The 18,341-nt window shown below is 39.4% G+C and overlaps 1 protein-coding gene across 1 annotated transcript; it reads right to left on the minus strand.

Moving 5' to 3' along the window:
• Positions 1–438: 438 nt before the first annotated feature.
• LOC126376852 (trypsin-7-like) lies at positions 439–18,098 on the minus strand. Its single transcript, XM_050024403.1, has 9 exons — positions 18,092–18,098; positions 17,537–17,572; positions 4,172–4,352; positions 3,014–3,091; positions 2,717–2,861; positions 2,109–2,222; positions 1,497–1,658; positions 836–961; positions 439–588 (listed from the first exon to the last, which is right to left on the minus strand). The coding sequence occupies exons 1-9, from the start codon at positions 18,096–18,098 to the stop codon at positions 478–480; spliced, it is 960 nt and encodes a 319-aa protein (XP_049880360.1). The 3' UTR covers positions 439–477.
• Positions 18,099–18,341: the final 243 nt, after the last annotated feature.

An 18,341-nucleotide genomic window follows, 5' to 3' on the forward strand; every position in this document is an offset into this window, starting at 1 on the left:
CACGATCTGGAGGTCCGGGTTCGATTCCCGATGGGGACTTTGTCGAAATCACTTTGTGAGTAAGGACTTTTCAGGCTTGAATCACCTGATTGTCCGAAAAAGTAAGATGATTCCGTGCTTCGGAGGGCACGTTAAGCCGTTGGTACCGGCTATTAGCCGTAAAAACACATCCACCAACCCGCAGTGGAGCAGCGTGTTGGAGTATGCTCCATACCCCCTCCGGTTGATTGAGGGGAGGCCTGTGCTCAGCAGTGGGACGTGTGTAGGCTGTTTATGTAAAAACGTAATTAATACTTACTTAGTTTGGAACAAAAATATCTTAAGAGTTTCTTATTAGACCTTACAAAAGAAATACTTTGAAAATCGTGCACGATGTTCTATATTTGACATGCACCAAGTTCTCAAAAAATAAACCATTTTTTTTTTATATGTCTTATATTATAATATTACAGTAATAATGTTGCCATTGTGTACAATTTATTTGTCTAATTCCAGTGGTATAGCATTGTCACCGCTGTCTGCACTCTCCACCGCTTCGTGGTCACTATCGTTGAGAACTTTGTCAATCCACGTTCTACTGTATGATACCTGAAAATTTCGATAAGATTAAAAATATACGCAAAGGTAGAAGCAGGCCAAGAAATGGGTGCTTTTGGGAAAGAGTAGAAAGATATCGCAAAGAGGAATCGGAAAATACTTTGGAGTAGGAAGGGAGAGTATAAGACAAATTCAAGCTTGACCGAAAGCTTTAAGCGTAATAAATACAAAAACAATTCACTTCTCGAAGTCACAGCTCATTTTAGTAATACCTAATAGGACAAAGTATAGTAAATACCTTAGCAAAAACCCCTGGTTTGGACTTGTAAGCACACTCTTCGGTTCCAGAGAAAAGAGCGATGCCATATAATGTACCCGCTCGATTCATCCCGCTAAAATGCACAGCTGGATCGCCAATGTCGCCCTGTGGATATTGTGCTTTTTTATCAGGTATATTTAATATATATTAACATAGTATAATCGAAATTCACTGCTTTCTACTGCTGATGTGGTAGATATAACACCAAGCTTGATACTGTGGCTTTAATTTATAGAAAGAGGTTCGTACCTAATTACAATGTTGTTAAAAACAGTCTACATAACTTGGATTACTACTGTTTATTTCACTAAGTACCTACATAGATTTTTTTAATCTTAATTATCGTTTTCGTCACAGGGACTGTAACCTGGATCTTGACAGAGGGCAGCAGTAACTGTCAGTACTATTCAGAGGCGGAGGACAGGAGTCCTAGTATGGCTTTGTAATAGACTACTCTGGGCGCCATCCCACTTGCGTCAGACAGAAAACTGCGGGGCGGAAGGCAAGAGGGAAACCACTGCCTTATTTTTCCCTAAAAAAGTAGCATGGAAACTGCTGCACCGACAAGAGCGTGGCTCTTAAATTGATGATGAATTATCGTTTTATAAATAATTAACCAATTTATAAATCGAATACTAACAGCACACAAAGCGATGCCTTTGACAATGCTCTGAAGGCACATGTGATCGTGTTGGAGATGGTAGTCGCTTCCGTAGATCAGTCTGCATTCGGATCGTGGAATTTCTCGGACGATCATGCGCCGAAGCTCTTGGTTCTCACCCTCACGAATTTGACCAGACACCTGTGGGAGAAAGTGGTATAAAACTCTTTAAAAGTACATAATTCACATCATACTGGTTAATTGGTTGTCCTTAATCATCAAATTCAGCATACATCAATTTTGACGTGATTATTGTAGATTTGCCGCAGATGGCATTAACTACTTGGCCGGACAAATGGGGAGCGCTGAAGGCTCTCACCCGGTATAACATTTAAGGGCCTGAGGGTGCCCAGTTAGGCGCGGACCTCGGGTCAGGGCGTTGTCTGAGAAGAAAAATATTTGAAAGAATTAATCGACCCTAGTGGATCGATAGCGATAAGCGCTGAATGAGGGAAATCGTCGACCGCGCCGGCGGGGTCGGTATCGGGGTCCTGAAGTGTTTGGTGTCGCGAGCTGATTGGCTGCCTCTATGGCTAGAGAACAACAAGTAGCAAAAGTTGGTATATATATATGCTAAACAGTTGGCATTACCACAGATCCAAAACCAGTAACAATGGTTTCTCCAAACACAGGTGGCATGTCTGCATCAGCTACTGCCACTGCTACAGGCTGCATGCGGCTTGACGGCGTTATAGGGATGTTTACCTGCAGACATTTTAGAATTCAAATATTATATGAAAGGAGCCTCTGGTCTAGTGGTTAGAGCGTCAGGCTCACGATCTGGAGGTCCGGGTTCGATTCCCGATGGAGACATGGTCGAAATCGCTTTGTGAGACTGTCCTTTGTTTGGTAAGGACTTTTCAGGTTTTATTGCTGAGGTGGCATTTTTATAATGCAAGCTTAGGGAAAAAATGCTATTTAACATTAATAAGGCGTGATTTTGACATTCCTATTTCCAGTAACGAGCGACAACTAGTTAAAAAAAAATTGACCATCTGCACATTATGGGCTCGTTCACTAATACCAGGCGACATGTGGACAACTGGGAGGTTAAAATGGCCACATCGAAGCAATTCATCTTAAAAAGCAATTTTGAAATTTGACATTTGCGCAAAGTGCGCAATGCAAACAAATGTCAAATAGCATTATTGCTTGTTTAGATGAATTGCTTGGATGTGGCCATTTTAACCCCCCTGTACCTTGATCATAGCCAAATTGTGTTCAGGATAGTACTGATCCATTCTGTAATCTGGATGTCGTTTGAGATCGATCACAGAGAGTATTCTGCCGCCGAAGTCTCTAAATACTGATCCCATGCGCACGGATACTTCCTCCTTGGTTACACTGCGAAAGAAAGTATTAAAAAAAAAATGTTTTAAACAGCTACATAAGTATGTGGTCCTAAAAAAATGTACTTACACAACATTTTAGTTTTAAGAAGCATCAGCTAAGTTAGGTGTTCGACAAGTCGTTGAAAAGACAGAAAAATAACTTACTAGTCAAAGCATTGAGCTGCTGTCAAAACCCATTGCTTTCCAACTATCGCACCACCACACCAGTGCTTACCATGTAATCTGATAAAAAAAACATATTAATGTTGTTAGAAACTCATAGCTTTCATACAGCGAGAAAGGAAATTATGTTTCTAGACTTGGCGAAAATGCTACAATGCACCTGAAATTAATTAAAATCCGGTCCGCGGAGGCTCGTGTTTAAAATACATTACTTACAGTCATGAGAAATATAATGTACCCAATTTAGGACTCTGTCGCACTAACATATTTGAAATTTAGTGAGACTTACGGTTCAATTTGTCAAAAAAGTTAATGTGACATGGTACCAAAGTGTATACATATTAATGCTCGTGACCGACGTACTTAATTAAAACATGGACAGTCAGTCATGGTCAGTCTGGAATGTACCATAAGATTATACAAGATGTTAGTGACATCGTAACGAAAACTTTGAGGGATGATTCAGACTACAATTCTGAGTTGATATCAAGTGGAGTTTTCTATCGCAAAATTATAGAATTGAAAATATTAAAAAAAAAAAACTAAAAAAAAAAAATATTTGCGACAGAAAATTCCACTTGATATCAACTCAGAATCATGGTCTGAATCATGCCCCTCAGTATTCGTTAAGATGTCACCTGTATATACATTTATTGAGGACGTCCACCACCGCTACATGACTGTTACGACCAATATTTTGCATTTTTTTTCCGTTCCTATTAATATGTGATATTTTTTTTATCATATATTTATTAAATCCACCACAGGCTTCGTCAAAAAGGAACTAAAAACAAGAATAAACCATAAATCCACAAAAGTTTCGTCAAATGTGTATGTGATATTGTGTAAGTTTTTTTTTCTACTGTTTTTGTATTGTTACTGTGGCATCCTCTAATAATAAATGAATGAAGGCCAACTTTGAACCGGGTACGAGAGGGGGCAGTATTTTAGACTGACCTGCAGTGTTTGTTCAATAATTTAAAATGTTTTAATTAATAGTAATTTTAATTTATAAGTGACAAATTGTATTTAAATGCTATAAATAAATTTATGAATAATAAATACTTTCTTTCTTTCTTACATAATCCAGACAAAGACAGAGATAACAAGTAATGGACTAAGTAATTAAAAAGAAGTTACCTTATTGAAACAGTAAACGGATAGTCTTCAAGACAAACCAGTCCAGTCTCGGTGGTCAATCTCTTTCGTCTTATATGAGTGAGGTCTTCCTCCATTTTAGGTGGGAACTCGCATTCCAGGTCCGCTCTGGACGTCGTCGCAGACGTCGACCGATGTTGTTGTGGTGTACTTACTATGCCAGCTGTAAATAAGATATAATATAATACAAGGTGTTAGTGGTGGATTTAATGCTGTTTTTTTTTTTGCTTAAATATTATGATAAAAAAATATCCTCACCGACGGACGTACGGGACGTGTGGACGTCCTCAATAAATGTCATATTACGTCATTCAAATGTTAAAGAATGAACCATAAAATAAACAGGGTGTTAGTGACATCGTAACGAAAACTTTGAGGGATCATTCAGACTATGATTCTGAGTTGATATCAAATGCAATTTTCCGTCGTAAAAGTATGAAAGTATGAGATTAAAATAATTTAAAAAATACAAAATTTTTCATGAATTTTCCGACAGGAAATTCCACTTAATACCAACTCAATATCATGTCTAGAATTTTCTCCCTCAGTATTCGTTACGATGTCAATATCCCCCATACGTACTCGTACTTGTAACGAATTCTGATGGGGATGATTCAGCTAATTATGGTAAAGGTAACTTTAGAATTGAAAATAATAATACGCGACGGACAATTCCATTTGATATTATCTCGCAATTATGAGTTGAATCATCCCCCTCAGTATTCGTTACGGTGTTACTAACACCTTTTATATTCTTCTTCTTCTATTGTGTGGGTTGTGAGGTGGATGACCAACCTCAATAACTCAGGGCGAGTGTATAACTCTGGTTATAGTATATAAATGTATGTCATGTAACGCCTTCCGACCTCCGTGGTTCAATGGTTGAGCATTGAGCTCGCGATCTGGAGGTCCCGAGTTCGAATCCCGGTGAGGACATATTACAAATAAACACTTTCTGATCCCTAGTTTGGTCAGGACATTACAGGCTTATCCGTGCTTCAGAAGGCACGTTCAGCTGTTGATCCCGGTTACTACTGGTGTAAATACGTTAGTCGTTACATGAGCCATGTCAGAGGGCTGTGGCGGGTCAATAGTAACCCTGACACCATTTGATTTGGGTTGATGAGATCGGTCATTGAGTTCACAACCCATAGGTACGAGAGAAGACATTTTAGGTTTTTTGTTTGTTCTACTTAAAATTGCAATAGAAAATCTTACCACTGTCAACATTATAAACACTTAAACTAGTTAAAAATAAAAAAAAGACTAAACAACTTTTGGATCGACTCATTATTCGGCCGAGTCATCTAAAAATGTTCATAATTATTTCCGTTAAAATAAAAACGCAGTCGACTTTGTGAAAAAACGTTCAAAATGACGGAAAGCTTATACGTTTCTAATCTTTGTTTTCGCTTGGGAAAAGCAGCAAAGATTGTTTAATACTGTTGTGTAATTTCAATGGGGTAATTTATAAAACATACTTACATCAGAGTTGGAGAGAAATGCTAAATTGCTACAGGAAATAACTCATACTCGTTAGAAAATCGACCAAGAAACGACCCAAATTTTTATGGCCGATGATTGCCTGCAAGAAACTGACTTAGCACTGCGCCCTTGTACGGTCACGAGTACTAATATGTATACACTTTGAAACCATGTCACATTAACTTTTTTGACAAATTAAACCGTAAGTCTCATTAAATGTCAAATATGATAGTGAGACAGGGTCCTAAAGTGGGTACATGATATTGCTGAAATTTTTTTTTTAATTTATTGACTGTACTGAAATTGAAACTGAAGAAACTGCCTTTGTACTGAAATTATATTTATAATTAATTTTGTGTCTAATAAAATATAAGTACTTTAGTAGGTTGCCTGGAAGAGATTGCTACCTTAGCAATAAGGCCGCCTGTTGTACTACCAATTTAATTATAATACTAATGTATTTTTAATGTGATTCAAGTGCAATAAAGAGTCTTTGTATTGTATTGTATTGTATTGTACTTTTTTATTCGATTTTGTCCAACCTTCTCTACGCCTGTATTTTTTGTTGGAATAGAACTTGGCTCCCTTTCTACGCATATTTTCATTTATAATTATTACTTGTTTTGTATAGAATGTTTTGAAATGTTTTGAACGCAAATTCTAATGGCTAGACCTCGACCATTATAGACGGCGATACGGCTCACCACCTTTCGCGTTGGTCTAATAGAAAGCTCGGTGATGTGTGGGTACTTAGTTCATCTTTCGATGGATGTACCTCTGACTACCCCAAAGTCATGAGCTTATGTTATGTTGTTATGTCAAGTTTTTTTTTAAATTAACTGTTGTTATTATACTCGTTTTAGTGGACTGAATTTCATTTCTGAACGCAAAATCTTATTCATTGGTAAAGGGCCACCAACCTTTCAAACCTGCAACCAGGGGGTTTAAAATGGCCACATCGAAGCAATTCATCTAAGAAAGCAATATTGCAATTTGACATTTGCGCGTATAAAAGTAAGTGCGCAATGCAAACAAATGTCAAATAGCGATATTGGTGCTAATTCCTGTAAATACCATCTAATTTTATTTTAGGTTATATCTGTCATTTTCTTATCCGCCGAAAAGGAAAGGGACGGGTAATCGACAAGCATAAAATTTATGGAACACACGTCAATTTTAAGCACAAATCTAAAACAACCGTCTAAAAATTCGCCCGGGTTATTCATTTATTTACTCATTCTTCCTAAAATTAAGAGCTGTCAATCATCCGTCCCTTTCCTTTTCGGCGGATAAGAAAATGACAGGTATAACTTAAAGTAAAATTAAGAGATTGCTTTCTTAAATTTAGGCAATAAACTTCTTGTTATGTAAGTTTTGCGCTTTTTTACTACCGGGAATTTTTTTCGGGATTCAACGGTTACTTGCAATAAAGATATTATTTATTCCCAAAGTGGGAACATTCCAGGCATCACTGTGCAGGATGTCGGGCATCTGATTACATGTGGCTCTGCCCACCCCGTTAGGGGTTACGGATGTAATATTAGGTACCTATAAACTAGCCATGATGGTGTAGTAGTATGCTGTGTTTTCTACTCTGAACTGGGGGGTTAAAATGGTCACATCAAAGCATAGATGAATTGCTTCGATGCGGCCTTTTTTTAAATGTTCATCAGGCATCTAATTTAATGTTGATTTTGTGTTTTTGTTTTTTTTTTATTGATACGTAAATTTTATTAATGATTTTTAATTTTAATTTCTTGTTTATAATTTTTATGTATTTGTACTTTTATTTTTTAACAATTTTTGTACTTATTTCGTGTTTATTATTATTTATTTTTTCTATGGACATTATTATTTGACATTGAATTTGAATTTAACCCCCCTGAGTACATTCTTGGGAACACTGACCCCGCATGCCACTGTTGATACGAAGTCCTAAGATGGATTACGATTAATATGGTAATATTATGAATTCTTACTTATATTATTTTGTCTTATTCTCATTAACAAAATAGGTGTAAAGATAGAACAATTGTGTGAACATTTTCTTTCACACACTTATTTTTCCTATTTTCGTGTCGTTGGAACTACAATAATTTCATTGTTCGACTGCATTTCTTTCATTGTTCTATACCAAACTCTTCTATTTAGGTATGTAATATTATTCTATTGTTCGAAACGAATACTTAACACCTGCATTTGTTACAAGCAATTTTAGTCTGACCATATGGTTACGAGTGAAATACTCTTTTAGTGAAATAATGTTGAGATAGTAATTTTACAGTCAAGCGCTAAGATGTGTCAGTTTTTAGTTGTTTTTATACATATTTTAGTTTTAGTTAGCGGATTAAATAGCCAACAGGATTATGGGAAGGATCCTAATGAATATAGTGACGAAGATTCAGAGTCGGTTAGCAATGAGGTGGTGACAAAGTGCTCGAAAAAGATTGAAGCAACAATCGTGAACGCTACGGAGTCAACCGTCACTTTTAGTGGAAGAAGCGATTCTGACGTCACAGAACAATACAAAGAGATGGAAAAGAATGGTAAGATAATAACTACTCTAGTCATAGAGGCGGCCGATATCGACCCCGCCGGCGTGGTCAACGATTTCATTCAGCGTTTATCGCTATGGGCCCACTAGAGACGATTAGTTCTTTCAAATAAAATACTCTCCTTTAAAGCTATTTTAACACAAGTTTTGAGTATTTTTTCCGCTACCTGTTACTGCGTGTAACTAATGTCGATTCTATTACGTTTGTTTGTCTTCATTTCTATTATGAGCACACAGGAAATCCTGGTAGAGCCAGCTTCTTGGTTTATTTACTTAACCTTATTTACTAAAATAATTAAAGTGTTATTCTAATTTTTATTGATGGTTTCCAAATAAAGAATATAGGCAGTACAAATAAAAACGCAGATGGCGCTCCACACATTCTTTGACAATCTTGGTAGTTCATCAGGATAAGCACGGATTCTGCGCGATTTTTTTATTTATTATTTATTGTATGTATCGAGGGCTTCGACCAATAGCCATACGACATTTATCTACACTTAGATTATCATTCGTTGTAATTCGCGACACATGGGACATGGAATCCGTGCCGCTTGTACTGAGTTTTACATAACATAACATAAACAGCCCATATACGTCCCACTGCTGGGCACAGGCCTCCCCTCAATCAACCGGAGGGGGTATGGAGCATACTCCACCACGCTGCTCCAATGCGGGTTGGTGGAGGTGTTTTTACGGCTAATATCCGGGACCAACGGCTTAACGTGCCCTCCGAAGCACGGAATCATCTTACTTTTTCAGACAATCAGGTGATTCAAGCCTGAAAAGTCCTTACCAAACAAAGGACAGTCTCACAAAGTGATTTCTACAATGTCCCCATCGGGAATCGAACCCGGACCTCCAGATCGTGAGCCTAACGCTCTAACCACTGTACTGAGATTTATAAAAGATTTTTTTTTAAACCCTTGAAACGGGATATGATCTAAACATAAATTCAAACTCATAAAGTCGAATTCAGTCACTACGATGCAAGCCATGACTTCAGGAAGATCATGTTTTTCATCCACAGCACTAAACTACACGGGCAAGATACCCTGCAGGAACCCTCCGCACGCTGAGAAGAGTGAAGAGGACCGCTCCTCCACAACCCTCATCAATTATCCCTTCTCTGTCTCCATTCAGAGGAAGGGGGCCCACTACGCTACTGGTGCCCTGGTGGACAAGAGATGGATTCTTAGCTCTGCTGGAGAGTTCTATAAGTAAGCTGCTTTTAGCTCTCGTAGGATTATAGTCACGGACAACAAACACTTCAAAACCCCGATGCCGACCCCGCCGGCGTGGTCGGCGGTTTCCCTCATTCAGCACTTATCGCTATCGACGCACTATGGTCGATTAAATCTTTCAAATATTATCCTCTCAAACGACGCCGTGAGCGAGTCCGCGCCCAACTGGGCTCCCTCAGGCCTGTTGTCACGTTAAGAAAACGGAGTTTTTTGGCTAGTGAACAGCCTTAGCCAAGTTGCAAACGATTATGACAATCGACAGTGACAGAATGAAATGGAGTGTCATAATCATATATCATAAACAGTATACCATACCTATATCACCTATACCATACCTATATCATAAATCATACCTATATACGTCCCACTGCTGGGCACCGGCCTCCCCTCAATCAGCCGGAGGAGGTATGGAGCATACTCCACCACGCTGCTCCACTGCGGGTTGGAGGAGGTCACTTTATGTTTTTAATTCTGTCTCAAGTGAGTTTGAGATTGTTCGGACATTTACATAGGTATCTAAGCGCATGGCAGTGCGCGGGCCAAGTTCCCGCAATACCCCCCCCCCCCCCCCCCCCCACCCTTTTGGCGGGATAAGTTGCGAATTTGTTGCATGATAATAATATTTTTTGAGTTGGACGTGTGTGGAGTATCTTCCTTTACAATGTATTTCCATCCCGTATTATTTCCAAGCACTTTTTTCATTCCTTCCATTCATTTCAGCGTAAGAGAATCCATAAAACTCCTGAGAGCACGTCTGGGCTCCGTGGATTGCAAGAAAGGAGGCACGTTAGTTCCTCTTAAGCGAGTGGAGATCCACCCATCATACATCTATGGACAACCAAACTTCGACTTGGCTCTATTAAGGATGGCTCAACCAGTGGACTATACAGACTTCATCAGGCCAATTGGGTTGTCCAAAATCAGAACGAGGGTCATCAGTGCTAAGTTTATGACGACTTACTGGCCTAGACTTATTGTGAGTATTGGAAACATTATGCTACTAGCTTTCCATGAGGAAAAAAAAGGACCTGTCAAATCTTCAGGAATCTAAGGTTTCTAAGGAACCTGAACCTGACAAACCTAAAGTTCCTGAAGATTTGAAAGGTCCTTTTTTAAAGAAGCGACTGCCTGTCTGATTGTATATCATGTACCTACCCGCAAAAAAAAGAACACCATCGTAACAAACGTCCTTCATTCAGACATAGTGTTTGTCGTCGCGAGGCGATGGGGCTTAGATCACGTAACACGAGTATCACGATGTTTATCGTCGCTGAACTAACGAATAAAGTCTGGAAAAAAACAGAAAGATAAAAGCTCATTAAGGCGTGCACATCTTGTGCTACTGATTTATTGAAAGCTAGGGAAATATGGGACTTTCGAAGAGGTGGAAGAAGAAACAGAGAATTGGTTCCTTCGCCGGATTAGACGCGAATAAAATTATAGAATGCGTTCAGCTGCTTATCTACCTGGGTATGGCGTAAACGCCGACCGAAGGATTGAGTCCTTTTTAAGTCCATTATGAGCAACGCGACGGGCTGACCATCTCTCCACAGTCCATACAATGTAGCGCCCTATCTCACTAGGACATTATGGTGGCGCGACCGTCTGCAGTCGTATAAACGCTACTTCACCTGCGTCATGGTTAACAGCATACATTTAGATGAAGGCGCGACTGAGAGGAATAGAAGCTTACAACACGTTCAGTTGCTTCTCTTTTCGGGCATGTCACAGGACAAGTAAGATCCGGCAGAGAGACTGTGTTCTTTCTAACATAACGGACTGGGTCTATGAGATGACCCTTCTCATTGTGACCATAAGGTTCATCATGTCCATCTTATGACTTCGTATCAACCCTGGCTGCAGGTTGTCTTTGATTGTTTACGGATTAGGGTTTCCTGGCGTGATTGTATGTACCTGAGTTATTTTGGATAGTTTTTCTTCTCTGTCCTTAGGTCAACGGCAAAGTCCTACCGACAACAGCCCAGGAGCGTATAAAACAGAACAGCATGAGGGTGTCTACACAAAGACTGATCCCCCGGGACAAATGTCTCGTCGTGATGCAAATGAGGAACACCTCTCTGGACGACTCTACTCTCTGCTTGAAGCCGTTCGTCACACATCACAGCGTTTGTATGGTGAGTTGGTGCCGCGGTTACATGAACCTTATGGATTAAAGCAATTCTTCTGAAAAGCAATATCATTGACATTTGTGCACATAATTTAGGGTATACCTAAAAGTAAGTGCGCACTGGGGGGTTAAAATGGCCACATCGAAGAAATTCATCTAAAAAAGCAATATTGCAATTTGATATTTGCGCATATAAAAGTAAGTGCGCAATGCAAACAAATGTCAAATAGCTCCCCTGATGATATCAAAAGGCAGTATTCGTTTTTAAATGAAAATATTAGTGTTCATTCCGACGAACATCCACCATAGTGGCGTTCTTTTACAACAAACAATTTATGTTCCATTCTATCAATTGCGTGTGGCCTTTTTAACCCCTAGGGATCCTCAAATGAATAGTAAATTAAAAGGCTGCTAGATACTGAGGGTGCTGACGATTGTGAGAAATTTAATCCAGTCCAGTAGGGGATAATAGGATTAAAGAAGTGAGAAGGCGTTTAGTCAAAAAAAGCAACATTTAGATGAAGGCGCGACTGAGAGGAATAGAAGCATACAACACGTTCAGTTGCTTCTCTTTTCGGGCATGTCACAGGGCAAGTAAGATACGGCAGAGAGACTGCGTTCTTTCTAATAATGCGGACCTTCCTTCCTTCCTTCCTCCTGGACGGTTCCTTCGGACGGCTGATCCTTGTCATTGTGACCATAAGGTTCATCATTATCTTTCTTATGACTTCCTATCAACGTGGCTGCAGGTTGTCTTTGATTGTTTACGGATTAGGGATTCCTGGCGTGATTGTATATACCTATGTTTTGTCTCTTTCAGCCGGACTCCGGAGCACCTGTGGTTGCGGAAGACGGCCTATGGGGCATCACGTCAGGGTGGGTGTCCAGCGATTGCATCAGCAACCCCAGTCCGACTGTCTTCAGTCGTATATCCTCGTTGGTCGTGAGAGCTTGGTTGGACACACAGCTGCTTAATATACTTTAACCGCAGAATAAAGAGTAATGCTACATACTTACGTATAGAATGGTAACTCTTCCCCCCGCACCAATTCGTATCGGGCGCCGTCAGCCCCTCTGGGTCTTACTTTAGTCTTTAGAGTAAGGGAGACAGCGCGCGGAATGTGTCTCGCTCACACATACGCGTTAGGTTACACATTTTTTTTTTGTATGGAGTGTCTGGGATGTGCTTTTACAGTATGTTGCGTGACGATTCTGCCAACCCTGTGAAGATGATAGATAATATATATAGTATAAATGTCATCATCATCATCATCATCAATTTTAGAGCCACGCTCTTGTCGGTATAGCATTTTCCATTCCAGTCTATCAAAGGCCAATTCCTTGACTTCCCTATAAGACACGACGTTAAACTTTTCTTAATCTGTTCCATGTAAAAATGTAGAATAAAAAAATACAGGTTATGTACGTTTTTTAGATTTATGGTAAATATTCTTTTTATAAAAAAAAACTTAACTTACATTTAATTTGGGTATAATTTATAACAAGGAGTAATCCGGCCAACGGCAAATCTACAATAAATGACGACAAAAAAAATGTACAAGGATATTTGAGCTTTGTTAAGTGTAAAAATCTTTGCAATATTTAAATTAGGGACTTTGTAGGTTACGTTTCTCTAAACTAATATTGATGGCGCTGTACAGATTTCCTTCGTTTAACCTTCTAATTTCATGGATAACAGACATATGCATCTTTTATCTTTGTTTATAGGTTGTAGCATAATTCTATACATACATACATAAACTCACGCCCGTAATCCCAAATGGGGTGGGCAGAGCCACAAGTAATCAAAGACAACTTGCAGCCACTGTTGATACGAAGTCCTAAGATGGATATGATGAACCTTATGGTGATAAGGGATCAGCCTATCGCCCATAACATTAGTCCATCATGTTAGAGGACGCAATCCCTCTGTCGGTTTTTACGACATGCCCGGGAAGACAAGCAGCTGAACGTGTTCTATGTTTTTTATTTGCTCCCAGAACAGCATAGAAGCAACATAATAGCAGCATAATTCTATACAATAGAAAATATGATCCAAATATCAAGCAACAATTATTTTTATTATGCTTCTGCTATTAAATTGTATTTTGGAATAATTATGTACCCGAGAAATGAGAAAATAGGTAATTATGGCGTTAAAGCTGTACAACGCCATCTATATTGTTTTTCGTGAACTTAGCCTGGAAATTCCCTAATTACCTAGGTAACTTAGGGTGGTATTGATAAACTAATCTCAGATTCGAGACTGCCCTCAAGATCATGTCAATCTGACAATTGGGTCGTGTACTAGGTTCAAGATAAATTATGAAATTCTGATTACTAAATAAAGACACATCTAAAATTAACGAAAAACATTTTCTTTTTTCTATTAAACTTATTTATGAATTTTAATCAAGAAAAACGTAATAATAAGTCCGACATTTTGTCACGTTTTTCTATGACGTCACAGAGTGCTTTTTCATACAAATTCCATAGTAATTTCGTGTTTTGACGTTTAGTAAAAAGTAACTGATTTGACTAGTTGGAAACTAGCCTATTCTTATATAATACCAGCGTCGTGGTTCACGCCGCGACTTGTGCTGAGTGAGGCCCTTTTATCTCAGGACGTCCACCACCTTATGATCATTGTAATGAACATCCTTCTATGCTTTTTGTAATTGTTTTGTAAAAAAAATAAGTGATGTTATTGTACCCCCCATACGTTTGTGTGTCAAGCGAGAGGTGTGAAGCGTTGGTTAGATCACTGTATAGTGACAAGTGCGGCGAAGAACCTAGTTGTGAAGGCGTCAGTGTTATACGGTCTGAGTACATCCGATCATTATCCGGTTCTGTTTGAATGTAATGTTAATGTGATTAATCCTAAATTGTCGACAACGCGACTGCCTTGTAATAAGGTGCGCTGGGGTGAACGTGACAAAGTGCAGATTAAAGAATATTATGAATATTGTAATTCTAAATTACGACTTATAGACTTTCCGATAGAATGTAGGAACTGTTCTTATAATACGTGTTCTAGTATAGACCATTGTTTGTTGTTGGATAAAATGTATAATGAAATAGTGTCAGTTATGGTGGGGGGCGCCCGGTGTACGTATATCGGTAGTGACTATGTCAAACGCCGTAAATACATTACTGGCTGGAATAAGCACGTCAGTGGCGCTCACAGGGAGGCTAGATTGTGCTATCAAACTTGGCTTACATATGGTGCTCCCACTTGTGGACCTCTATACGAAAACATGTGTAGTACAAGAAGGACTTTCAAATCTAAATTAAAATTTTGTCAAAATAATGAACAGCAAATAAGGATGGACATATTAGCTGAAAATCATTCAAAGAAACAATTCGGGAAGTTTTGGAAGTCGACTAATAAGTTAAATGTGAAATCGAGTCTCCCGGTGAGTGTGGCTGGTGTAAGTGAGCCCGGCGAAATAGCCAATCTGTTTCGACAGCGCTTTAAAGTGGAGTCTCCATTGCCGGGCGTGCCTCGGGGGCTCGATGTAGGGGTCGAAGTACACAAAATCACAACTCGTTTTTCAGCTAATCAAGTATCATCTGTTATTAGCAAAATGGTACGAGGAAAGTCTCCAGGGTACGACGACCTTAGTATCGAGCACCTGAGGCATGCTGGGCCGCATTTACCGAGAGTGCTCTCTTTACTTTTTAATTTGTGTCTGAGTCACCATTACCTGCCACAGGACCTTATGTACACACTAGTGGTTCCGATCATTAAAGACAGGACGGGGGATGCCTCCGACGTGTCCAACTACAGGCCTATATCGCTTGCTACCGTGGTGGCTAAGGTTCTGGACAGTTTGCTTGATAAACAGCTGGCTAAGAACATTACTTTGCATGATGCCCAGTTTGGTTTCCGACCTGGCTTATCGACTGAGACCGCCATATTGTGCCTCAAGCAAACTGTACAGTACTACACTGCGAGGAAAACCCCGGTATTTGCCTGCTTTTTGGACTTGTCGAAGGCATTCGATCTAGTCTCTTATGATGTGTTATGGCGTAAGCTATGGGAAGACACTACAGTGCCTCATGAACTGACGTCACTTCTGCGGTTTTGGTACGGCAATCAAAAGAATAGTGTTAGGTGGGCAGGGGCGCAGTCGGATGTGTACAGGTTGAATTGCGGGGTGCGACAGGGTGGGTTGACCTCGCCCCGGCTGTTCAACCTTTACATGGACGGGTTGGTCGGTGAGCTCAGCAGCACACATGTTGGATGTCACATTGACGGAACGTGCTTGAATAACATCAGCTACGCCGACGACATGGTGCTGTTGAGCCCATCGATTGAGGCCCTCAGGAAACTTATCACTATTTGCGAATCTTACGCGGCGGCCCAGGGGCTCAAGTATAATGTTAGGAAGAGTGAAATGATGGTTTTCAAGCCTCAGGCCAAAACAAGAGACGATTTCCCTGATGTCTTCCTTTGTGGCGCCCCCGTTTCCAGGGTATCTAAATTTAAATACTTGGGCCATTGGGTTACTGACGACCTCTCCGACAACAGTGACATAGAGCGTGAACGCAGGTCGCTGGCTGTCCGCTGTAATATGCTGGCCCGTAGGTTCGTGCGATGTGGGAAGGCAGTGAAGATTACGCTTTTTAAAGCTTACTGCCAATCCTTCTACTCGTGCGCCTTATGGGCCAGCTACACGCAGCGGAGATACAGCGAGTTGCGTGTGCAATATAATAACGCATTCAGGATCCTGTTGGGGCTACCGTGGCGTTGCAGCGCGTCCGGGATGTTCGCGGAGGCGCAAACGGATGACTTCTACGCAATTATGAGAAAACGATGCGCCTCCCTTCTTTTTCGGCTTCGCGCTAGCACCAACAGCCTTCTGAATGTGTTTGCAGGCCGGTATGACTCACCGATGCTGCGTCATTGGGTGCAGCTACACATACGGAGGTGAGGTTATTTTATTGTAATTTTTTTTTTTTGCCACTAACATAGTATGTATATAAGTTTATACTGTTACTAACAATTATGGACACATGGTCTGAAATAAAATTATTGTATTGTATTGTATTTAATTGAGTATTTTTCTAATTTTGATTTAGTTTTAACTTAATTTAATTTTACCATTGTATTTTGTTGATTTTGGAATTTTAATTTTTGAATTGTAATTTTAATTTAATTTCTAATGTAAATATGGGTTACATGCCTGAAATAAAATGATTTTATTTATTTATTTATTTATTTATTTATTATTATTGTCTTGTCTTTGTGTGTGGCGTCCTTTTATAATAAACAATTTCTATTCTATTCTATTCTAAATCAGGGACTTGAGCATGATCTTGAGGGCAGTCTCAGCTGAGATTAGTTTATTAATACCACCCTTAGGTTTAATATTAGATAGGTTAGGTTAGGTAAGTAACTTAACCGTCCCATCCGCATACACACATAAAACACATAAACAGCCTATGTGCCTACCTCCCACTGCTGGGCACGGGTCACCCCTCAACCGAAGGGAGTACGCATGCGTATAATTTGCAAAATATAAGCAAAGGGCACGGTAGTGTCGTCAACCAAGTTGAACACTAACACTTTTAATGTAAGTAAGTAAATGATAATTATTTTTAATGTTATATTTTTCACACACGGCCATATAGGTACTTTGAAACTTAGCAATATGTGCTTACACACAACAATCTTCTTCTTATCATGTGGGTTGTGAGGTGGAATACCAACCTCATCAACACTGGTGTCAGGGTTATTACTGAGCCGCCAAAGAGCCCTGACATGGCTCGTGTAACGACAGCATACTTACATCAGTAAGTAGTAAACGAGACCAAAGGCTTCCGAAGCATGGATCACCTTGCTTTTGGACAATGGGGTGATCAGCCGATGTCCTAATCAAATCTGGGCTCACAAACTGATTTTTGTGATATATCCCCATCGGGGTTCGAACCTGGGGCCTCCGTGTCGTGAGCCAAACACTCAACCACTGGACCACGGAAATCGATGCACACAACAATGAGACCCAGACACAGTGCAGTCAAAACATTTCATCAACATAGAAGCTAATCAAATCAAAGTTATAAACGCAAAGATAAAACCAAGCCTTTGTGTGCCTTTACTTATTTCTAAAGCCTTCTGCACATAATTTGATATGACCCTTGATAACGCATCGATTTAGCATGTAAGTATTTATATAAATAATCACTTATTGTAATTTGCCTTTAAAATAATATGCGATGGAACGGTTGAAGAATAATAAAACAATTTCTACAATGGTAACGTGACTCTTCACGTCTGACACATTTGAGATTATTTTTAACAAATATTTGTGAACATTTAACTTTTGCGTATTTGATTCGTCGCAATCTTATATCACTCATGGAATACAAACAAATTATAATCCTATAAAAGCGTTTGTTTATTTTCTGTCGACAGACGCGTTATGCCCTGTGAGTTATTGTCTGTTTGTAAAATAATTGCGCAGAGCAAATATCTATTTGCGTACCGGCCATGCAAATACGTGACGAAATAAATTTCTATCAAACTTAAACACGTTGTTACTATTTTAAGGTAATAATTTGTATTTGCTCGTTAGGGCTGAACTTCATTAAAAAATACACAATTAACAAAGCGTTTTGATTTGAATAATCCCTGCTGGAATAGGTAGTAACTACATCCCTGATTAATATTAAGCTACAAAATATCATCATCAGATCCTATTTCCTAAGACAACAATCGAAAATTTTCTAAAAGTC

The sequence above is a fragment of the Pectinophora gossypiella genome, chromosome 21 (assembly GCF_024362695.1).
Source record: "Pectinophora gossypiella chromosome 21, ilPecGoss1.1, whole genome shotgun sequence".
Classification (NCBI taxonomy): domain Eukaryota; kingdom Metazoa; phylum Arthropoda; class Insecta; order Lepidoptera; family Gelechiidae; genus Pectinophora; species Pectinophora gossypiella.